Raw genomic sequence first — 24,885 nt, forward strand, 5'->3', positions numbered from 1 at the left:
CCTAACATGACTATGACCTGTAATACATTGGCCCTGGAAAAATTGAGATGCATAGAAACATAGAAAATTAGACTACGTGGGACCGAATTCAAGGCCACCGAATTCAAGTGCAGTATCCAACCACTTCCAGCAGGGTGCAAGGTCACCGAATTCAAGTGCAGTTTCATACCACTTTCAGCAGGATGCAAGGCTGCCAAATTCAAGTGCAGTTTCATTCCACTTCAAGCAGGGTGCAAGGCCGCCAAATTCAAGTGCGGTTTCATTCCATTTCAAGCAGGGTGCAAGGCCACCAAATTCAAATGCAGCTTCATACCATTTAATGCAGGGTGAAACCACCATAAAACCACACAAAACACCAAACTCACAGTTCAGTAGACATTCAGTGTGTTCAGTTGATTCACAGCTCAGACATAGTTGTGACCTCTCCCTCCCCCAACATGCAGAAACTGAGCCACACCCACACTTCCGGGTTTTATAACCCCCTCCCCCTCCCACCAGAAAAGGTGTGGCCTTCATGGCGTGATTGACAGGAGAGAGATTCTCAACATTTTTTAAACACTAATAACACTTTTATTTTTCATTGATGGGAAGAATTCTCTGCACCTGCTCTGCGGAGGGGGACTGTGTAAGATGGTCAAAAATCACAGACATAAGTGGTAGCGTTTTATCTAAAATCAATATACTGTGCAAACAGGAAGTAAATGCATTTGCAGTAGTGCCTTTCAACTTCAAGCCAAAGCACCTAAGCCACCATTTGCAGCAAGTAGTTCCTTTCAACTTCAAGCCAAAGCACCCAAGCCACTATTTGCAGCAAGTAATGCCTTTCAACTTCAAGCCAAAGCACCCACGCCACCATTTGCAGCAAATAGTGCCTTTCAACTTCAAGCCAAAGCACCCAAGCCACCATTTGCAGTAAGTAGTGCCTTTCAACTTCAAGCCAAAGCACCCAAGCCACCATTTGCAGTAAGTAGTGCCCTTCAACTTCAAGCCAAAGCACCCAAGCCACTATTTGCAGTAAGTAATGCCTTTCAACTTCAAGCCAAAGCACCCAAGCCACCATTTGCAGCAAGTAGTGCCTTTCAATTTCAAGCCAAAGCACCCAAGCCACCATTTGCAGCAAGTAGTGCCTTTCAACTTCAAGCCAAATCACCCGCCGCCATTTGCAGCAAGTAGTGCCTTTCAACTTCAAGCTAAAGCACCCAAGCCACCATTTGCAGCAAGTAGTGCCTTTCAACTTCAAGCCAAATCACCCAAGCCACCATTTGCACTTAGTGCCTTTGAACTTCAAGCCAAAGCACCCAAACAACCATTTGCAGGCAGTGCCTTTTTACTTCAAACAAACCATATTTTCATTTTCAAACCACATTAAGGGGACTCACAGTTGAGTAGACATTTGTTCAGTGTTATTCAGAGTTCAGAGAGACGTAACGCTTTGGCTTCATCCATCTTGCAGAGACTGAGTGAGGCACACCACTTCCTAGTTTTATAGTCCCTCCCCCGCCCCCTCCCTCCAGCAGGGGCAGCAGAGAGAATGGTGATTTAAAAAAAACATTAATATCTCTCTGATTTGTCATCGATGGGAAAAATCCTCCCGTCCATGAAGGCGGAGGGGGGCTCTGAGCAAGGTGGCCAAAAATGACGGCCGTAGGTGGTGGCGTTCTCTCGGAAATCGCAGCACAGTGAGCCAAAAGCGATCAAGATCAGACTTTTAGTAATATACCAGACCAAGTGCAGACCCGGTTGGGCTGTTCCCCCAACGTGCGGGTGTGGGGGGGGGGAGGGCGGCATGCAGCGTCACACCCACTAACTATCCCCCCCCCCCCCGCACTCACGCTAGTTACCACCCATGATATTATATTAATATTATTAATTTGCTCCTTTTACCCCATAACCACCCTATCTACTGACGCATAGCCCCCGACTTGCAGTCACATCTATAGAGGGAGGGAGGGGGGTGGATAGAGAGTGAGGGCAGAGACAGAGAGACACAGAGAGAGGGGCAAGAGGGATGGGGGGGGGTGGAGAAGAGGGAGGGTGGGTGAGGGGGGAAAGGTGGTGGAGGAGAGAGAGAGAGGGGTGGGGGGAGAGAGAGAGGGTGCTGAGAGGGGGGAGAGAGGGTGTGCTGAGAGGGAGATGAGGTGAGGAGAGGGGGAGGAGGGAGGGTGGAGGGAAGGGGGTAGGGGTGTGTGGAGGGGAGGGGGGTTTAGGGGAGGGACAGTGGGGGAGGGGATGGAGGGGAGGAGAGTGAGAAATAGGGGCGGGGGGAGGGGGGGAGAGGAGAGGAGAGGGGGAAGGAGAGGAGAGGGTGGGAGGAGAGGTGGGGAGGAGAGGGGGGGGGGGGGAGGGGAAGAGTGGTGGCGAGAGAGGTGGGAAAGAGAGAAGGGAGAGAGATGAGGGGGGGGGGGGGGGGGGAGGGGGGGGGGGGGGGGGGGGGGGGGGGGGGGAGAGGGGGGAGAGGGGGAGAGGGGGAGAGGGGAGAGAGAGGGAGAGAGAGAGAGGGGGGGTAGAGAGGGGGAGAGAGAAGGGGAGGGAGAGAGGGGGGGAGAGAGAGGACAGGGGGGGGGATAGGGAGCGAGAGGGGGGGGGGGGGGGTGGGGGGGGGGGGGGTGGGGGGGGGGGGGGGGGGGGGGGGGGGGGGGGGTGGGTGGGGGGGGGGGGGGGGGGGGGGGGGGGGGGGGGGGGAGAGAGAGAGGGCCTTTTTACCCAAACCCCCCAAACAACCATTTGCAGGCATAGCTTTTTTCCCTCAAACTAACCATATTTTCATTTTCAAACCACATTATGGGTACTCATAGCTGTGGAGACAATTGTTCAGTGTCATTCAGAGCTCTGAGGCACACCACTTGCAGAGACTGATTGAGGCACACCACTTGCAGAGACTGATTGAGGCACACCACTTGCAGAGACTGATTGAGGCGCACCACTTCCTGGTTTTATAGTCCCTCCCCCTCCCTGTAGCAGGGGCAGCAGAGAGAATGGGGAATTTTGTAAAAACATTAATATCGCTGTCATTTTTCATCGACGGGAAAAATCCTCGGCACACATGCGGCGGAGGGGGGCTCTGAGCGAGGTGGCCAAAAATGACAGCTGTAGGTAGCGGCGTTCTCTCGGAAATCGCAGCACAGAAGGCCATAACCGGTCAAGAACAGACTTTTAGTAATATAAATAGATAGGTGCAGGAGTAGGCCATTCGGCCCTTCGAGCCTGCACCGTCATTCACTATGATCATGGCTGATCATCCAACTCGGTATCCTGTGCCTGCCTTCTCTCCATACCCCCTGATCTCTTTAGCCACTAGGGCCACATCTAACTCCCTCTTAAATATAGCCAATGAACTGGCCTCAACTACCTTCTGTGGCAGAGAATTCCAGAGATTCACCATGCTCTGTGAAAAATGTTTTCCTCATCTCGGTCCTAAGATTTCCCCCTTATCCTTAAACTGTGACTCTTTGTTCTAGACTTGCCCAACACCGGAAACAATCTTCCTGCATCTAGCCTGTCCAACCCCTTAAGAATTTTGTAAGTTTCTATAAGATCCCCCTTCAATCTTCTAAATTCTAGCGAGTACAAGCCGAGTCTATCCAGTCTTTCTTCATATGAAAGTCCTGACATCCCAGGAATCAGTCTGGTGAACCTTCTCTGTACTCCCTCTATGGCAAGAATGGCTTTTCCTCACATTAGGAGACCAAAACTGTACGCAATACTCCAGGTGTGGTCTCACCAAGACCCTGTACAACTGCAGTAGAACCTCCCTGCTCCTATACTCAAGTCAAGTCAAGTTTATTTGTCACATACACATACGAGATGTGCAGTGAAATGAAAGTGGCGATGCTCGCGGACTTTTGTGCAAAAGACAAACAACAAAACAACCAAACAAATTATAAACAATCATAACACACATATTCTTTTTACATAATAAATAATGGAAGGAAAAACGTTCAGTAGAGTTAATCCCTGGTGAGATAGGCGTTCACAGTCCGAATTGCCCTCTGGGAAGAAACTCCTTCTCAACCTCTCCGTTCTCACCGCATGGCAACGGAGGCGTTTGCCTGACCGTAGCAGCTGGAACAGTCCGTTGCAGGGGTGGAAGGGGTCTCCCATGATTTTATTTGCTCTGGAGTTGCACCTCCAGTTGTATAGTTCCTGCAGGGGGGCGAGTGAAGTTCCCATAGTGCGTTTGGCCGAACGCACTACTCTCTGCAGAGCCTTCTTGTCCTTGGCAGAGCAATTCCCAAACCAGATGGTAATGTTCCCGGACAAGATTCTTTCCACCGCCGCTGCGTAGAAGCACTGGAGGATCCTCGGAGACACTCTGAATTTCCTCAATTGCCTGAGGTGTTAAAGGCGCTGCCTTGCCTTACTCACGAGTGCTGAGGCGTGTGATGCCCATGTCATATCCTCAGCGATGTGGACTCCCAGATATTTAAAACATTTCACCCTATCCACAGGATCCCCATTTATCCTCAATGGAGTGTACGTCCTCGGATGATGTGCCCTCCTAAAGTCCATGATGAGCTCCTTTGTTTTTTTGATGTTCAAGAGGAGGCTGTTATCCTGGCACCAGAGTGCTAGATCAGCCACCTCCTCCCGGTAGGCCTTCTCATCGTTGTCTGAGATCAGGCCCACCACCACAGTGTCATCAGCAAACTTAATTATTGAATTGGAGCTGAACCTAGCCACACAGTCATGTGTGTACAGGGAGTACAATAGGGGGCTGAGGACGCAACCCTGGGGCGATCCTGTGCTCAGGGTGAGGGACTCCGATGTATTCCCTCCCATCTTGACTACCTGGGGCCTGGCGGTGAGAAAGTCCAGGACCCAGGCACACGGGGAGGTGTTGAACCCCAATTCCATTAGCTTCCCGGCCAGTCTGGTGGGGACTATCGTGTTGAAGGCTGAACTGTAGTCTATGAACAGCATCCTCACGTAGCCCCCCTTCTGGCTGTCCAGATGGGAGAGAGCGGTGTGCAAGACCTGGGAGACCGCATCGTCCGTGGACCTGTTCGGACGATATGCGAACTTCAACGGGTCCATGTTCCGAGGGAGGAAGGCGCAGATGCGATTCTTCACCAGCCTCTCAAAGCATTTCATGACTTCCGAGGTAAGGGCCACCGGACGGTAGTCATTCAGACAGGCTGGGGAGGTATTTTTTGGTACCGGTACAATGATGGATTTCTTGAAGCAGGCAGGGACCACGGACTTATCCAGGGAGAGGTTGAATAATGTAGTGAGCACTGGAGCTAGCTGCGTAGCACAGGACTTGAGTACTCGCCCCTCAAATCCTTTTGCTATGAATGCTAACATACCATTCGCTTTCTTCACTGCCTGCTACATGCCTACTTTCAATGACTGGTGTACCATGACACCCAGGTCTCATTGCATCTCCCCTTTTCCTAATTGTCCACCATTCAGTCTACTTTCCTGTTTTTGCCAACAAAGTGGATAACCTCAGATTTATCCACATTATACTGCATCTGCCATGCATTTGCCCCTCACCCAGTCTATCCAAGTCACCTTCCAGTCTCCTAGCATCCTCCTCACAGCTAACACTGCCCCCTAGTTTAGTGTAATCCGCAAACTTGGAGATGTTGCATTCAATTCTCTCGTCCAAATCATTATATTACTAAAAGTCTGATCTTAACCGCTTTTGGCCCACTGCTGCGATATCCGAGAGAATGCCGCCACCTACGGCCGTCATTTTTGGCCACCTCGATCAGAGCCCACGTCTGCCTTCCTGGACCAGAGTATTTTTCCCATCGATGAAAAATCGGGGAGAAATTAATGTTTTAAAAAAATTCACCATTTTCTCTGCTGCCCCTGCTGGAGGGAGGGGGAGAGACTATAAAATCAAGAAGTGGTGTGCCTCAATCAGTCTGCAAGATGGAAGTCACTCTGAGCTCATTCAGACTGAACAAATGTATTCACAACTGTGAGTAAGTACCCTTAATGTGGTTTGAAAATGAAAATATGGTTAGTTTGTAGTAAAAAAACACTGCCTGCAAATGGTTGTTTGGGGGGTTTGGGTTGAAGTAAAAAGGCACTCTCACTCTCTCCCCTCATCTCTCTCCCCACTTCTCTCTCTCCCTATACCTCTCTCTCCCCCCCTGTCTCTCTCCCTTTTCTCTCTCTCTCTCCTCCTCCTCTCTCTCCCCACATCTCTCCCCCACCCACCCTACCTCTCCCCTCCCCCCCTCTCTCCCTCCCCTCTCCTCTCTCCCCCCTCCTCTATACCCCCCCTCTCTCTCTCTACCCCCCCCTCTCTTCTCCCCCACCTCTCTTCTCCCCCCCTCTTTCTTCCTCCCCCCTCTCCTCCCCCCCCCCTCTCCTCTCCCCCCCCCCCTCTCCTCTCCCACCCCCCTATCCACATCAATACTGAACCCCCAATACCATGTGCTTTAAGTTTGTATACTAATCACTTATGTAGAACCTTGTCGAAAGCCTTCTGAAAGTCCAGATATAATACATCCACTGGTTCTCCCTTATCCACTCTACTAGTTGCATCCTCGAAAAATTCTATAAGATTCGTCAGACATGATTTACCTTTCATAAATCCATGCTGACTTTGTCCAATGATTTCACCACTATCCAATGTGCTGCTATCCCATCTTTAATAACTGACTCTAGCAGTTTCCCCACTACCTATGTTAGACTAACTGGTCTTTAATTCCCCGTTTTCTCTCTCCTCCCTTTTTAAAAAGTGGGGTTACATTAGCTACCCTCCAATCCTCAGGAACTACTCCAGAATCTAAAGAGTTTTGAAAAATTATCACTAATGCATCCACTATTTCTGGGGCTACTTCCTTAAGTACTCTGGGATGCAGCCTACCTGGCCCTGGGGATTTATCGGCCTTTAATCCATTCAATTTACCTAACACCACTTCCCGGCTAACCTGGATTTCACTCAGTTCCGCCATCTTATTTAACCCCCGTTCCCCTGCTATTTCCGGCAGATTATTTATGTCTTCCTTAGCGAAGACAGAACGAAAGTAGTTATTCAATTGGTCTGCCATGTCATTGTTCCCCATGATCAATTCACCTGTTTCTGACTGCAAGGGACCTACATTTGTTTTGACTAATTTTTTTCTCTTCACATATCTATAGAAACTTTTGCAGTCAGTTTTTATGTACCCTGCCAGTTTTCTTTCATAATCTATTTGCCCTTTCCTAATTAAGCCCTTCGTCCTCCTCTGCTAGACTCTGGATTTCTCCCAGTCCTCTGGTATGCTGCTTTTTCTGGCTAATTTGTATACTTTGTTTTGTTACTATCCCTGATTCCCCTTGTTATCCACGGACGCACTTCCTTCCCTGAGTTATTATTTTTGCCAAACTGGGATGAACAATTGTTGTAGTTCATCCATGCAGTCTTTAAATACCTTCTATTGCATATCCACCGTCATCCCTTTAAGAATCAATTGCCAGTCTATCTTGGCCAATTCATGTCTCATACCCTCAAAGTTACCTTTCTTTAAGTTCAGAACCCTTGTTGCTGAATTAATTATGTCACTCTCCATCCTAATGAAGAACTCAATCATATTATGGTCACTCTTGCCCAAGGGGCCACGCACAACAAGACAACACAACAAGCCTCTAGAATAGCCTGCTCTCTTGTTGGTTCCTCTACATGTTGGTTTAGAAAACTATCCCGCATACATTCCAAGAAATCCTCTTCCTCAGCACCCCTGCCAATTTTATTCACCCAGTCTATATGTAGATTGACGTCACCCATTATAACTGTTTTACCTTTGTTGCACACACTTCTAATTTCCTGTTTGATGCCATCCCCAACTCCACTACTACTGTTGGCTTGCACAAGTCAAGTCAAGTTTATTCGTCACATACACATACGAGATGTGCAGTGAAATGAAAAGTGGCAAAGTTCGCGGACTTTGTGCAAAATGACAAACAAACAACCAACCCAACAAACTACAAACAGAATGTAACAGAATCACATATTCTTTTTCATATTAAATATTGTGTGCGGAAGGAAAAAGGGAAAAAAACAGCAATTAAAAAAAAAAAGCTGTAGAGTGGTACAGTAAAGTTAGTCCCTGGTGAGATAGGAGTTTACAGTCCTAATGGCCTCTGGGAAGAAGCTTCTTCTCAACCTCTCCGTTCTCACAGCATGGCAACGGAGGTGTTTGCCTGACCGTAGCAGCTGGAACAGTCCGTTGCAGGGGTGGAAGGGGTCTCCCATGATTTTATTGGCTCTGGAGTTCCAACTCCTGATTTATAGTTACCGCAGGGGGTCGAGTTAAGTTCCCATAGTGCATTCGGCCGAACGCACTACTCGCTGCAGAGCCTTCCGCCCACTAGCGTTTTCTGCCCCTTTGTGTTTCGCAGCTCTACCCATATCGATTCCACATCCTCCAAGCTAATGTCCTTCCTTTCTATTGCGTTAATCTCCTCTCCAACCAGCAACGCTACCCCACCTCCTTTTCCTTTCTATCAATCCCTCCTGAATATTGAATATCCTTGGATGTTCAGCTCCCAGCCTTGGTCACCCTGGAGCCATGTCTCCGTGATCCCAACTATATCATAGTCATTAATAGCTATCTGCACATTCAACTCGTACACCTTATTACGAATACTCCTTGCATTGAGACAGAAAGCCTTCAGGCTTGTTTTTACAACACTCTTACCCGTTATACAATTATGTTGAAAAGTGTCCCTTTTTGATTTTTGCCCTGGATTTGTCTGCCTGCCACTTTTACTTTTCACCTTGCTACTTATTGCATCTACCCTCATTTAACACCCCTCTGTCTCTCTGCTCACACATCCTGGGTCTGAGTGCTTCCCTTCTCTGCCTCCTGCCTCACACACTGTCTACTAGCTTTCTCTATTTGAGTCCCCCCCCCCCCCCCCCCCCCTGTGTGTGAAGACCTTCCCCAAAAGAGGTCCCAATGATCCAGAAACTTGAATCCCTGCCCTCTGCACCAGTCCTTCAGCCACACATTTATCCTTCACCTCGCTCAATTCCTACTCTCAGTGTTTAATAAATGTTTAAGAGATGTTTAATAAATGCAAACAAGTCATGTGCTTTCATCTTAATGACACTATGCATTTTGATTAATGGCATTTCATATAATTGTTCAGTGGTGCTGCACATGAATATATTTTATGACAAGCCTGCTTAAATTGGAGGGTGCTATGTGCTTGACATCAGAGTCTTCTTTGCCAACTTAAAGATCTGCCAAAGTTAGAACACCAGAGAACGTTGGCTGTGAAGCTATAAAAGCTGCACTTACCTTGTAAGTGCTGACATTAGTGAACGCATTGGGATTCAATTTGAAACTTTTGAGATTGATGTTACTAAGGCAAAAGGAACAAAGATGGGTAGATAAGATTTAGGGTTCATTGCCATTCTTTATCTTTTTAGTGGCGTAAAGTGCAATGGAAATGTGCATACAACATTAAGTGATATAATGACATTTGATCGGAGTTTCTGCTCCATTATTTGGTTGAAATGTACGGGGTTTTTTTGTGTGGATGGGAAAAGCAGCGGTCAACGAGGGCGCCGACAGTCGAGAACGGGTCATGTGGGAGTCGGAGGACGTGCCATCGGGAATAATGGAAGACCCGGCGTGGGGGGACCACCGTGGGAGGGGGGGGAGAGGTGGGGGGGAAGAGAACAAAGGAAGGTCCGGCAAGGTGAAATAGATGGGAGGGAGAGGGAGGACAAAGGGAGGGCCCACATGGGGAACTGCTGTGAAGGGGGGGGGGGGGGGGGGAAACAAGGGTGGACCTGGCGTGGGATGCATTATAACTTTGTCAGCGCCCTTTAGGTGGCGACTATTGCATACATTGGGTATGCAAGCAAAGAATTTTACTGTGACTTGTCTCATGTGACAATTATGTATTCATTTCAAGATTGTTCGACTAATGCACTGAAGACCACCTTTCACTTGTATGACCTACAGTCCAACTTCAATAAAAGGGTAGCAGGGAATGAGTTAGAATAAAAGAAAACCCAATCAAATTTAATATGATTTTTTTTCCTTTGTTTTCACAGGGTCCTGGTCATTTCCTGATTCTTTAGCAAGTCAAACCTTAAATGAACAGCAAAATAAAACCAACACAAATTCTGGATTTTCAGGGAACGTTGCAATTGTAGTGGTACCCATCTTCTTTCTCACTGGTCTTTTAGGGCTATTAATTTGCCGAGTTCTCACTAAAAAGGGCTACCGATGCACAACGGAGAGTGAGTCAGTGTGTGAAGAGCTTGTTCCTGATACAGAAATTGGTAAGCTCAACAATAAATAAAATTGTGCCAACTGCAACTGATTGGGCTTTTAATGAGTAATTCATATGAAATGTCTTATTTAAAGGATAGCCACGTTTAGAGGAATTTTCTGTATCAAATTGTTTTTAAAAGTATTGGTCATGCAGTAATCATGTTTAAGACTGGAACTCTGGGTTTGAAGCTAGATCTAGAAGCTGCCCTATTCTGTCGTGATGATGTTTGGGAACAATAGACATTGTGTACAAATATTTGAAGTTTGGTGTTGCTTTATTCATGGCCTCTCTAATTTCCCTTGTGGCTACGGAACTTTTGTGAAAAATCCAGTGTCAAAATAAACTGATTTTATATTGATAAACATGTAGTGATGTCTAAATAATAAGTGTATATTAAAATCTGCAGCTGGATTAGAAACAAAAACAGTAGGAATAACCAGTTTTTCTAAATGTTTTTAAATTACTAGGTCATCCATTTAAATAAATGGAGGAAAGAGAGAGAATTCCTAAAATGAGTATTTTGCTTTTCTTGCATTATGTTAGTAGCTCTCGATGGTTGATGAGTAATTAAATTAATTGGGCACGCTAATGACCGTATACCTGCTCATTGTGACAATATAAAAATGTCCAAACAAAAACAAAAAAACCGAACCCATTACTTTGTCAGACATACTAACTTGTGGAGTATAAACGTAAAAGCAGATTCTCCACTTGGGTCCATCGACATTTTTTTTGTAGATACATCAAAGGTACGTGGGATCACAGGCTGAATTAGCAACCAATGTATTACAACTAACAGGTGTTTTGGCAATTTCAGAGGGCAGTTGAGGGTTAACCACTTTGCTCTAGCTCTGGAGTCACATGTAGGCCAGACCAGGTAATGATGGTAGATTTCTTCCCCACAGATATCAGTGAGCCCATATGTGTCTTTACAACAATGGACAATGGTTTTCATGTTCATCATTAGACTTTTTAAATTCTAGTATTTAAATCCATCTGCCATGGTGGGACAAGAACCCAGGCCCCCAGGACTTTGCACTGGACATCTAGTGATAATATACACTGTGTCATTCTTTTCCTTGAACAGATGAGACTGTAACTGGTTTTACTCCTAGAAACAGGCTGAAAAGCCGCCTTCAGCTCAGTGGCGTCCTAACCCCAGCATACCGATTGCTGCACAAATGGATTGATCAGCGAATCTACATTGTAGGTGTTCAGCTGCCCAATTAAATGAATGGGAGAAAGATAAGCAGAGCTTTTCACTTGTTTTTTTGGGTGTGCGCGCGGGTGTTTGTGTGTGTTCATGTTCGTTCCATTTTGATTTTTTTTTAAACCTGCTCTGTGATTTTGGAGCATTCAGAGATGTTTACTAATTGGCACATTAACAATTGTTTTGCCTGGAGGTGGAGCCTTGCCAGTTGTCAAAGCCTCTTTTGTCAGTCAGGCTGACTGCTTAATGCTTTGAGAGGCATATGCTGCATACACCACAATGATGGGCTCCTAGCAGAAAATTGTGCCCGGAGCCAGAGGGAAAGGAACAGCATAGTTCAGAGGCGGGTGTCAGCCAGCAGTGTTGGGGATGTGGAAGATCTGCTAATGGTGAACTCATGTTTTAGATTTGTCACATTTTACAGACTGACCAAGTAAATGTTTGTGTTTTATATTAGAACCCCATGATAATGAGTGCAATGCTGATACCATTGGACAAGTGGTGCATTGTATTATGAAAAATCCAGGTACGTTATTTTAATAAAGTTGTAACTAATTTGTAATTAAAGAAAAGGAGCAAAGGATGTGAGCCCTAGAGTCTAATTCACTATTCATTGAGATCATCCGATTTGTAACCAAGCTCCTTTTAATGATGCTTTTCCATATCTTTTAATACCTCTCAACAATAAACACTTAATGTCGCATTTGAAACTAACTATTGAATTGCAATTTCATTTTGCGGAAGGTTTCTAATCTCCCCCATACATTTGCATATCAAACTGTTTTCTAATCTCAAAGAAATTGAGTATCAATCTTGTGTATTCCAAGGAATATAATCTACATTTGTGCAATTTGCCTCTTGTTTAACTTGCTGTTGACTGTTGACTGTCGCTCTGTACCATACTCCCTCAAAGGATATACGACCCGTTCTAATATTTCCTTTTTCTTGTGGTTTTATTTACAACCGAGCCGTGTGATCAATATAAGCAATACTATTGAGCCATGATCATATTGAATGGCGGTGCAGGCTCAAAGGGCCGAATGGCCTACTCCTGCACCTATTTTCTATGTTTCTTCGTTTCTACGTTTCTATTCCATGCACGGTAATTGAAAAGAGAACACTGTTGAGGAACACTTATATTTTACATTACAACCACTCTGGATGAAAAAGTTATTCCGTCGAACCCTATAACCTGTTTAGTCCATACCCTTAAATTATAGAAGAGGGGTTCCAACCTGAAATGTCACCTGCCCATGTTCTCCAGATTGGCTGAGTTACTCCAGCATTTTGGATTTTGTTTGGTAAACTGGCATCAGCAGTTCTTAGTCTCTCCATTAAACCACCTCTCTTTGTTTAGATAATTCTGTTATGGGGAAATGTTTTCCTACTATACTATGTTTATAGCCCTTTATAAATTTCTGTACATTTCAGTTTACTATTTTCCACTGTTCCAAAGCCATTTCAGTCTTACCTTGTAACTGAAACATTCCATGCCCGACGAACTGCTGAATCTGCTCTACACCCTCTCCAGTGTGTTACGTCCTTCAATGATACAGTGACCAAATCTGTACACCATACTCCAGCTGTGGGTTGACCAAATTTATGAAGCTGTACCATTAGCTCCTTACTCTATTGTACGGGCTCCAACTAATGAAGGCGAATATCTTGAATGCTTTCACCGCCTTATCACCTGTGCTGACACCTTCAGGTTCTGGACTTGTACAGAGTTATCTCTGTTTCTCAGTGCTCCCTTATGTATTCTCAAAGTGTGTCAACTCAGACCTACAGTCCGTCTGTCCTTTCGTCTTTTTTGTTATTTTTAGTGCGTTTTAAAAAGTATGTGTTAATGGCCGAAACCCGAAACGTTGCCTATTTCCTTCGCTCCATAGATGCTGCTGCACCCGCTGAGTTTCTCCAGCTTTTTTGTGTACCTTCGATTCTCCAGCATCTGCAGTTCCTTCTTAAACACTGTAGATAGATTCTTGATTGGTTCAGGTGTTAGAGGTTATGGGGAGAAGGCCGGAGAATGGGGTTAGGAGGGAGAGATGGATCAGCCATGATTGAATGGCGGAGTAGACGATGGGCCAAATGGCCTAATTCTGCTCCTATTCCTTATAACCTTAAGACCTTCCGCTGCAATAGCATGTCATTCGGGAAACGGGACCACGTATTGTGAATTGTTTACTTGTGTGTGAGTTTATGTAACTTGCCTATTACATAAGTCAGTGTGTGTCTGTAGTATTAGAAAACCAATCACAACTTGATTATAATTGATTTTGAAACTTGAGATGTTCATTATTCAATTTGAGACTAAATATGATTTTTGTTTCCTTTGCAGCTAATGTTGAAGCATTGCATGCTATGGTAGACAATAATAAAGAAAGGTAAGATTGCTTTTGACCAGTATTTCCACTTTGAAGGAAATTACCCGAAATTCGGGAAATTCTGATTGTTTTCGAGTAATTTTAGGGCAATTAAATAATTTCGGAAAATTTCCGCATCTGGTCCGAGAAGGGGTATAAAGGTAATACACACAGCACTGCCAGTTTGCCGCTCAAAGGTTTGAACAGAACGCTGTCAGTTTAACGCGTGGGAATTTAAACGAAGAGCTGTCGGCTGCAGCGCTATGAGTTCTAAATGTAGTGGTACCGGCTGGAGCGCTATGGGCTTTAAACACAGCGCTATGGCCACAGACTATTCGGGAAAATTCTCGTATAACTATGAGCCTGTGGAATTCTCTTAGTGGAAGTTGAGCCTGATTATTTTTCAGGCAGTGGTAGAATTGTGGATAAAGCCTAGTGGTGAAAGGTTACCAGTGGGATTGCAGTTACATTGGGATTGGCCTTGATTTTACAGAACGGTGGATGGGCTCAAGGAGGAGAGAGGGTGGGGTGGAGAGAGGGAGGAGTGGAGAGAGGGTGGGGTGGACAGAGGGAGAAAAAGAGGGGCAGAGAGGGAGGGAGGGAAAGGGGGAGAGAGGGAAAGGGGGAGGGAGGGAGAGAGATGAAGAGGGAGGGAGAGACAAGGGAGGAAAAGGGGGCGGGATGGAGGGAGGAAGAGAGTGGGAGGGAGAGAGCAGAGACTGAAACACATGAGAGCAGGTTGAAAAAATGACGATAACGAAAGCTGTTGGAGGCAACAAAAGCTGCCTTGCATAACCTTCTACAAGTGAGTAACAGAAGCAGGCAGATACGGTGTAGTTACATAGATCTGTTTTGCCTTGATCTTCTTTGTGTTGTTAATGTGTGCCTGCGAAAAACCCCCCAACAAATAGCACGCAGGAAGCATTTTGAAGATTTCAGGATAAACCATCAAATTCCAGGAAATTTGGGGTTTGAGGTGTGGAATTACTGCTTTTGACCCATTATTAGAAGTGTATGTTCGTATCAAAAATATGAATTATCAGACACCTCCTAAAATGAGGGTTGACATGATGATATTACAGAATGGTGATTCAGATAGGAAAATGGTGATTCAGATACTTAGCATGGTAAACTCAAATATTTATCCAGTTTGAAAAAATCTGGAAAACAAATGCATTTCCTTCTGTCCATGTGCAACTGACCAGTAACAATTATTTTGGGATGCCAAGAAAGCTAATCTTGGATAGGTATTGTCCTGTTTCGAAGATAGTTTGTGTATTTCCAGCTGAACTATATCTCAGCGGTTCAATGGTACTTCATTATCACATGTACGTAGGTGTAATTAAATTCCTTTTTTGCACACAATTTAATAAAAGTTTTGGTAGACGTGAGCCCAATCATACTTAAGAATAAGAGTGTAAGAACAGTAGATTATATTGAAGCATCACAAAATACTCACCACATTTCTGGAGCCATCTTGTGTCCAAGTTTCAAAGTTCTTAAAAAATGTAGAGTCGTAACTTGGACTTAAAGGACTGTTGTCCTGGTAATGGCCAGATTATGTTGATGTCCTCCACCATTGCTCCACTTCTCTGTGTCCGAACAGCATGCAATGCCTCTTGGAGCAGCGCCTCATCTAATCACCTCCCAGGTTGCTGCAGGGCCTCCAGCGACTCATTCCACCAACTCATCAACCCAGACACGTCAACCCGCGAGCGCATTGACTATTGCCACCCAAGGCCACCACTCTGACTCCGTGCACCAGCGCGCCTCCCGCAGCCAACCTGAGGAACACCAAGTGCTTTTGTTCTTGTAATTAGATGTGCCTTTTGAAGAAAAGCCCAATAGTGATAGCAAATTCTGTTTTGTTTTGGAATCTTTCCCAAATCTTCAATTGCGATTTCTCTGCATAATTGTGTTACTGAAATAATTAATGCTTTTTAAAATTCTGTTAATGTTGGCATTGGGCTTGAGGTTGCAAGTTTGAGCTTAAATCCCTGCTGAGTTGGGAAACGTAAGAGTTTAGTTTAGAGAAACAGCATGAAAACAGGCCCCTTGGCTGGCTGACCATTGTTAACCGGTTCACACTAGTTCTATGTTATTCTGCTTTCTCGTCCACTTCCTGCACGCTAGGTGGCAATTTACAGAGGCCTATTAACCTACAAACTTGCACATCTTTGGGATGTGGAAGAAACCTGAGCATCTGGAGGAACACGGTCACAGGGAGAACGTGCAAACTGCCACATCCCCTTCATTTGGAAAGTGGTGAAATCATTGGACAAAGTCAGCATGGATTTACGAAAGGTAAATCATGTCTGACGAATCTTATAGAATTTTTCGAGGATGTAACTAGTAGAGTGGATAGGGGAGAACCAGTGGATGTGTTATATCTGGACTTTCAGAAGGCTTTCGACAAGGTCCCATATAAGAGATTAGTATACAAACTTAAAGCACATGGTATTGGGGGTTCAATATTGATGTGGATAGAGGACTGGCTGGCAACCAGGAAGCAAAAAGTAGGAGTAAACGGGTAATTTTCAGAATGGCAGGCAGTGACTAGTGGGGTCCCGCAAGGCTCAGTGCTGGGACCCCAGCTATTTACAATATATATTAATGATTTGGACAAGGGAATTGAATGCAACATCTCCAAATTAGCGGATGACACTAAGCTGGGGGGCAGTGTTAGCTGTGAGGAGGATGCTAGGAGGCTGCAAGGTGACTTGGATAGGCTGGGTGAGTGGGCAAATGCATGGCAGATGCAGTATAATGTGAATAAATATGAGGTTATCCACTTTGGTGGTAAAAACAGGAAAGCAGAATATTATCTAAATGGTGACCGATTAGGAAAAGAGGAGATGCAACGAGACCTGGGTGTCATGGTACACCAGTTATTGAAAGTAGGCATGCGGGTGCAGCAGGCAGTGAAGAAAGCAAATGGTATGTTAGCATTCATAGCAAAAGGATTTGAGTATAGGAGCAGGGAGGTTCTACTGCATTTGTACAGGGTCTTGGTGATACCACACCTGGAGTATTGCGCACAGCTTTGGTCTCCAAATCTGAGGAAGGACATTATTGTCATAGAGGGAGTACAGAGAAAGTTCACCAGACTGATTCCTGGGATGTCAGGACTTTCATATGAAGAAAGACTGGATAGACTCGGCTTGTACTCGCTAGAATTTAGGATATTGAGGTTGGACAGGCTAGATGCAGGAAGATTGTTCCCGATGTTGGGGAAGTCCAGGACAAGGGGTCACAGCTTAAGGATAGAGGGGAAATCCTTTAGGACCGAGATGAGAAAAGCATTTTTCACACAGAGAGTGTTGAATCTCTGGAACTCTCTGTCACAGAAGGTAGTTGAGGCCAGTTCATTGGCTATATTTAAGAAGGAGGTAGATGTGGCCCTTGTGGCTAAAGGGATCAGGGGTTATGGAGAGAAGGCAGGTACGGGATACTGAGTTGGATGATCAGCCATGATCATATTGAATGGCGGTGCAGGCTCGAAGGGCCGAATGGCCTACTCCTGCACCTATTTTCTATGTTTCTTAGGTCAGGATCTAACTCGGGTCCCTGGAGCTTTGTGACATATATGATATTTTGCCGGAAAAGCATAGAAAATATGACCTGGAAATCAATTTTTGTTATCGGTAATCTTTGAGCAAGTGACCTTTCAGAATTAGATCATCAACATGTGGCACAAGATAACATGAAGGAGATTCCACACCTGTGACAATAACCAGGTAATTGGAAGGTCACCAGAACATCAGTTTCAGTGCAAGTATGCATACAAGGGAGTGAAAGTACCAAGGACATGTGGTGATAATACACCCATCACCAATTATCATGAGGTTGATTATTTTTAAATGTCAGTGCATCAGATGTGATCATGATCCTCTTTGGTGAAAACCGGTAGCTGGGAAGCTATTCTAGGCTCTTTCATAACACCATGCATAATTCTGAGACAGTGGGCTGTCTGTGTTTCATTTATACCAAGTTCCAGTTTCAGGTTAGTTTATTGTCACAGTGAAAAAACTAAGTTGCGTGCTCTCCAGTCAGCAGAAAGTCAACACATGGTTCCAATTGAGCCATTTACAGTGTATAGATTTATAAGTGAATAACGTTTAGTGCAAGGTTAAGCCAGCAAAGTTCCATCAAGGATAGTCTGAGGGTCAATGCGGTAGCAGTTCAGCAGTGCTCTCTGGTTGTGATAAGATGATTCAGTTGCCTGATAACAGCTGGGAAGGAACTGTCCCTGAATCTGGACATGTGCGTTTTCACATTTCTATACCTTTTGTCTGATGGGAGAAGAGGGAGTGGCCAGACTGCGACCTGTTCTTGATTATGCTGACGGCCTTGCCGAGGCAGCATGAGATATAAATGCTTATGGTTTGTGTGATGGTCTGGGCTGCGTTCACAATTCGCTGCAATTTCATGCGGTCTTGGATGGAGCTGTTTCCAAACAAAGCTGTGATGCATCCTTAGAAAATGCTTTCTATGGTGCATCTAGATGTTGGTGAGAGTTGTAGGGGACATGCTGAACTTCCTTATCCTTCTAAGGAAATAGAGACATTGGTGTGCTTCTCTTGGTCATTGCTTCAATATCGGTGGTCCAGGAAAAGGTATTGGTGATATTGACTACTAGGAATTTGAAGTTTTCAACCATCTCTACTTTGGCACCATCAATGCAAACCGCGGTATGTGTACTGCTTCGCTTCCTGAAGTCGATCACTATCTTCTTTGTCCTCCTGACAGGTTCTTGTCTCGACACCAGGACACAAAGTTCTCAATCTCCTTCTTGTACTACGTCTCATCACTATTTGATATCCAGCCAACAATGGTGGTGTCGTCTGAGAATGTCAAAATTGATTTAGCTTTGTACATGGATGCACAATCGTGGGTGTACAAGGAGTAAAGAAGGGGTCTGTCAGTGCAGCCGTGTGTGGCACCAGTGTTGAAGATCATTGCAGAGGATGATTTATCTTCTATACTCGCTGAATGGGGGTCTGTTAGTCAGGAAGTCAAAGATCCAGTTGCAGAGATGAGTACTGATACCAAGCCGTGCGACTTTGGTGATAAGCTTGGATGGTATATTGGTATTAAAGGCAGGTCTGTAGTCTCAGTATTGTTGTGATGTAGGTGTTTCTCTTACTTGGGTGTTCCAGGCTTGAGTGTAGGGCTAGGGTGATGGCATTGTCTGTGGACCTGTTGTGGCAGTAGGCGAATTGCAGTGAGACAAGGCCGCTGTGTGGACGAGATTTAATGCGTTCCATAACTAGCCCCTCAAAACATTTCATGATGGTGGGAATTAAACTGGTGAACCTAAGCTGCACTCCCTTAATAGCAAGAATGTCTTTCTCAAATTACAAGACCAAAAATTGCACACAATACTCCAGGAGTGGTCTCACCAGAGCTCTGTGCAACTGCAGTAGGAACTTCTTGCTCCTATACTCAAATCCTCTTGCTATGAAGGCCAAAATGCCATTTGCTTTCTTCACTACCTGCTGTACCTGCATGCTTACTTTCAGTAACTGATGTACCAGGACACTCAGGTCTCGTTGCACCCCCCTTTTTTTCTAATCTGACACCATTCAGATAATAATCTGCCACCTTGTTCTTGCCACCAAAGTCGATGACCTCACATTTATACACATTATACTGCATCTGCCATGCACCTGCCCACTCATCAACCTATCCAAATCACCCAGCAGCCTTTTAGCATCCTCGCAGCTCTCACTGCCACCCATCTTTGTGTCATCCGCAAAAGTGCAGATGTTACATTTAATTCCTTTGTCTAAATCGTTAATAAAAAATTGTAAGTAACTGGGAACCCAGCACTGAGCCTTGTGGCACCCCACCATTCAATGCCTGCCATTCGGAAATGGACCCGTTAATTCTGTCTGCCAACTAGTCAATACCCCACATCCAATGGATTGTGCTTTAATTTTGCACACTAATCTCTTGTGTGGAACCTTGTCAAATGCTTTTTGAAAGTCCAGATACACCACATCCACTGGTTCTCCCTTACCTATTCTACTTATTCTATCCTCAAAAAATTCCAGAAGATTAGTCAAGCATGATTTCCCCTTCATAATTCCATACTGTCTTTGACTGATCCTGTCACTGCTCTCCAAATGTCCTGCTATTACATCTTTAATAATCGAGGAAGAAAGATTCCAAGGGGAGAAAGGGACGACCATGGCTGACAAGGGACGTCAGGGACAGTATAAAAAATTAAAACGAAGAAGTACAACATAGCAAAGATGAGCGGAAAGCAAGAGGATTGGGTAATGTTTAAAGAACAACTGAAGATAACCAAAAAGGCAATACGGGGAGAAAGGATGAGGTTCGAAGGTAAGCTAGCCAAGAATATAAAGGAGGATAGTGTAGTGGCCTGGTCAAGGTCAGGAAAAGGCCAGGCGCCAGGCGGGTTCAAACAGTAGTCTTTTAATCCCAACAGTGAGAGTACACCACACACACACCTCGAGAGCACTAAACCCAGGGTCGTCTGGAAACCCCGTGGCCCCTTCCCATTGGTACGGAACCTTTGCATTTTTTAGCTTGAAATTGTGCAATATGGTGCATACTGTAGCGAGTCTTTTAACTTACACTTGAATACAATATATATGCTTTAAATTAGATTGGAGCATTTTTGAAAGGGGAGAGGCTGTGTGATCACTGATCACTGGCCTTGGGGGTACCCGGTGAGGGAGTGGAGCAACCGAGTGGGGAGAGGGTGTGGAAGAAGGGTGTCCCCCCCTCCCAGGGTAGGAACGTTTTGAAATTTGATGTTTCAAAATCATGTTTTAGTGCACTGTAGAAGTATGATTTCAATGTTTTTTAAAGTATTTTTAAGAGGTAACTTTTTATGGGGTAACTTTATCCACACAAAGGGTGATGGGTGTATGGAACAAGCTGCCAGAGGAGGTAGTTGAGGCAGGGACCATCCCAACATTTAAGAAAATGTTAGACTGATACATGGATAGGACAGGTTTGGAGGTATGGACCAAAAGCAGGTAGCGAAGCTGGGACATGTTGGCGGGTGTGGGCAAGTTGCGCCGAAGGGCCTGTTTTCACACTGTATCACTCTATGACTACATTATACCTCCACCATGCATGAATGCTTCAAAATCAAGTGATCGAGTTTTATTGCCATATACTCAAGCATAGAAACATAGAAAATAGGTGCAGGAATAGGCCATCGGCCCTTCGAGCCAGCACTGCCGTTCAATATCATGGCTATTCATCTAAAATCAGTACCTCTTTCCTGTTTTTCCCCATATCCCTTGATGTCGTTAGCCTCAAGAACTAAATGTAACTCTCTCTTGAAAACATCCAGTGAATTGGCCTGCACTGCCTTCTGTAGCAGCGAATTCCGCAGATTCACAACTCTCTGCGTGAAGAAAGTTTGTTCTCATCTCAGTCCTAACTGCCCCCCCCTTTATTCGTAAACTGTGACCCATGGTTCTGAGCGCCTCCAACATTGGGAACATTTTTCCTGCAGTTACAGTAAGTGAAAATCTAGCAGGCAAGCAGGATGCGTTCACCAACCACCCCCATTTGAAGTCCACTATCTTCCACCGTTTCTACCCAGTGCTTGGTACTTACTTCCAGCAGCCACTGGTTGCCCTCCAGGATGCACCGAGCAGCAGCCTGATCCATGCCGGTCACCTGGATGAATTCGGCACAGAGACTCTCACGGCAGCGACACAATGCTTTGACGCCTCCGACGGCCCGGGACTCTTTGCACTGAGGCTGTTCCATGGCCGGAGATGCAGTGAGCGACTCGCCAGCCTGGCAAACACTCGCCAGCCCCGCTCCCCGTCCACATCTGTCCTGGCCGCTGCTTCTGCTTCCATCACCCGCGGCCCATGCAGTTGATACGAGTTTTGAAATTTTTGTTGATCACAGAATTTCTCACAACAGAGCGAGAGAAATTTGTCATCAGCGTGAGAATTTGGTGAAATGCGTGATTTTCACGCTCAATGCATGGGAGATGGCAGCCCTGACTCTATCCCCCTCTCTCCAACCTCTCCCCCTCTATCTCTCGCCCCTCCCTCTCTCCCCCTCTCTCTCTCCCTCTCCTCTCCCTCTCTCCCCCCTCTCTCTCTTCCCATCTCTCTCCCTCTCTCTCTCTCCACTTCTCTCTCCTCTCTCTGTCCCCTTCTCTCTTTCCTCTCTCTTTCCTCTCTCTCTCCCTTCCCCTCCCATCTCTCTTCACCTCTTTCTCTCCCCTCTCTCTCTCCCCCCCACCTCGCTCTCATCCCCCCCCCTCTCTCCCCCCCTCTCTCTCCACTCCCTCTCCTCTCACCCCCCCTCTCTCTCTCTCCCCCCTTGTCCTCTCTCTCTCTATAACCCTGTCTCACACACTATCTCTCCCATCCTCTCTCTCTCCTCTCACCTCCCCTCTCCCTCTTTCCCCTTCTCTCCAGCTCTCCCCTTTCTTCCCCCACTCCCTCTCACCCCACTCTCCTCTCTCTCCCCCTCTCTCTCCCCTCTCTTCCCCCTCTCTCTCTACCTCTCTCTCTCCCCTCTCTCTCCCTCTCTCTCTTCCCCCCTCTCTCTCTCTCTCTCCCTCTCTCTCTCTCTCTCCCTCTCTCTCTCCCCCCCTCCCCCCTCCCCCCCTCCCCCCCCTCCCCCTCCCTGTCCCCTCTCTCCCCCTCTCTTTCTTTCTCTCTCTCTCCTCCCCCCTCCTCTCTCCTCTCCCTCCTCGTCTCCCCCTCCCCCCTCTCTCTCTCTCTTTCTTCCTCCCTCTATCTCCCCCTCTCTCTCCCTCCTCCACACACTCTCCCCCCTCTCTCTCTCCCCTCTCTCAATTTAATTTCAATTTTAATTTTAAAACTTTATTGGCACTCCAACATGTGCAGATTCAAATGTTTAAAAACTTGCTTACATTATATGCTTTGATGCCCTCTAGTGGCAATTCAACAAAGTTGCAAAAGGATAATTTAAAATTCTTGCGAAAGTCAGTGAAGCAGAATATACAGTTCACCGATAGTGTAATGTGTTAGTAATGGGTAATATCAATGCAATGCTACTAGTTGACATTAACTGACAAAGTTACCTAGTTATTACATGATACCAGACGAAGTGCGCTTCCCCAATGCAATATTCCACCACGCGCGTTCCCCCAACGGAATATTCCACCACTCACCCATAGCCCCCAACTGTGCAGGCGCAGCTCATTTTTCCCTCATCCCCCAGCACTCTCTCCCCTTCTCCTCGCTCTCCCTCTCCTCCTCTCCCCAATCCCTCCCTCACCTCTCCCTCCCTCTCCTTTCCCCTACCCTCAGTCACTCCCTCCCTCTATAACTCCTCTCCCCTCCCTACCCCCTCCTATCCCTCTATCCCCTACTCCTCACCTCCCACAATCCCCCCCCTACTATCCCTCCTCACCCCCACTGCCCTCCTCTCCCTCCATTCCCCACTTCCTACCTTCCCCCCTCTCCTCTCCCTCTATTTCCCCTCCTCCCCCACCCTTTCTCCTCACCTTCCCCACTCTTCCCCCCTTTCTGAAGTATGTGGGAAGTAGTTTCACAACCTGTAAAGCTGAGGAAGTACAGCCTCTGCTGAGACCTCCCGAGAGACCAGGAGAGGTCACCAGCGAGGTGCATCCCAAGGAATTTGATGTTGCTCACGCTGTCCATGGTGGAGCCATTGATGTGCAGGGGGGAGTGGGCAGCCTGCGTTCTCCTGAAGTCTACAATCATCTCTGGTTTTGGTGATGTTCAAAGACAGATTGTGGTCTTCGCACCAGTTCACAAGCTGTGCCACTTCCTCTCTGTAGGCAGTCTCATTGTTGTCTCTGATGAGGCCCATCACTGTGGTCATCTGCAAATTTGATTATTTGGTTGGTGTTGTGTTTGGCGTGGGTAAGTAATGTGAATAGTAGTGGACTAAGCACACAGCCTTGGGAGGATGATGGTTTAGGATGATGGTGTTTGAAGTGTTGTTGCTAACACGGACTGACTATGGTCAATGTGTTAAGAAGTCCAGGATCCAGTTGCAGACAGGGATATTGAAGCCGAGCAGGGAGAGCTTCCCCACCAGCTTCTGAGGGATGTTTGCGTTGAATGCTGAGCTGAAGTCAATAAATAGCATTCCGGTGTAGTTGGCTTTTTTTTTGTTGTCTATGTGGGAGAGGACTGCGTGGAGCGGTTAGGGCGGTATGCAAACTGGTGGGGAGCTTATTGAGGTGGGAAGGCTATTCTTGATGTGTCCCATGACTAACCATTTGAAGCACTTCATCATGATGGGGGTCAGTGCCACGGGACTAGTAATTGAGGCAGGAGACAGATGACTTTTTTGGCACTAGGACGATGGTGGCGGCTTTGAAGCAGGTGGGGATGGTAGCCTGGTTCAGGGAGATGTTCAAAATGTCTGTGAGGATATCCACCAGCGGGTTAGCACATTCCTTGAGCACATGACCAGGTATGTTGTCTGGTCCTGGGGCTTTCCGTGGGTTGACCCTGGTTTGGGCTTTCCACACGTCGGTTGAATCCAGGGTTATTATCTGCTCCTCTGGGGTGGGGGTGGACTTCCTCCCAGGCATGGTGTTAAGCGCCTCAAAGCACCCATATAAGTAATTTAGCTTGTCCGGAAGGGAGGCATCGCTGTTGTTGGAATGTGATGCTCCTTTATAGTCCGTGATGGACAGGATCACCTGCCACATTTGTCTGCTGTCGTCCTTGGCGTCGCAGAAGTGGCCATGGATTTTCTGCGTGCGGGCTTTACTCTCTTGATGGTCCGGGGAGCTCAGTTCTTGCAGACCTGAGGGCTGCCTTATCCTCTGTTCTGAAGGCAGCGTCCCGAGTCTTCAGCTGTGCGAGGACCTCCGCTGTTATCCATGGCTTCTGGTTGGCTCGCGTGGTGATGTTCTTAATAACAGTGACGTCCTCTATGCATTATTGATGTAGCTGGTCACAGAGTCGGCATATTCTCCAATGTCAGCTTGGGTGTCGTATGTGGCTGCTTCCCTGAATATGTCCCAATCTGTGGTTTGAAAGCATGGTGCAAGGAAATGAAGAACATAGTCTAAACATATGCACATGATAATGATAGAAACAACTACAAATACAAGGCAAA

The 24,885-nt window shown here is 46.3% G+C and overlaps 1 protein-coding gene across 2 annotated transcripts in view; it reads left to right on the plus strand.

Annotated features, from left to right (window-relative positions):
• Positions 1-24,885, plus strand: part of LOC129698623 (RELT-like protein 1) — a 60,878-nt gene that overhangs the window by 16,804 nt on the left and 19,189 nt on the right. Inside the window, exons 1-4 of one of the 2 annotated variants that reach the window (XM_055637752.1) lie at positions 4,403-5,101; positions 10,010-10,240; positions 11,901-11,969; positions 13,782-13,827. In XM_055637752.1, the coding sequence (XP_055493727.1) occupies positions 4,951-5,101; positions 10,010-10,240; positions 11,901-11,969; positions 13,782-13,827 (497 nt within the window). In that variant the 5' untranslated portion in view covers positions 4,403-4,950. Of the gene's footprint in view, positions 1-4,402; positions 5,102-10,009; positions 10,241-11,900; positions 11,970-13,781; positions 13,828-24,885 lie in introns of those variants that run through there. The other variant, XM_055637744.1, reaches the window with a different exon arrangement.

The sequence above is a fragment of the Leucoraja erinacea genome, chromosome 1 (genome assembly GCF_028641065.1).
Source record: "Leucoraja erinacea ecotype New England chromosome 1, Leri_hhj_1, whole genome shotgun sequence".
NCBI lineage: Eukaryota > Metazoa > Chordata > Chondrichthyes > Rajiformes > Rajidae > Leucoraja > Leucoraja erinaceus.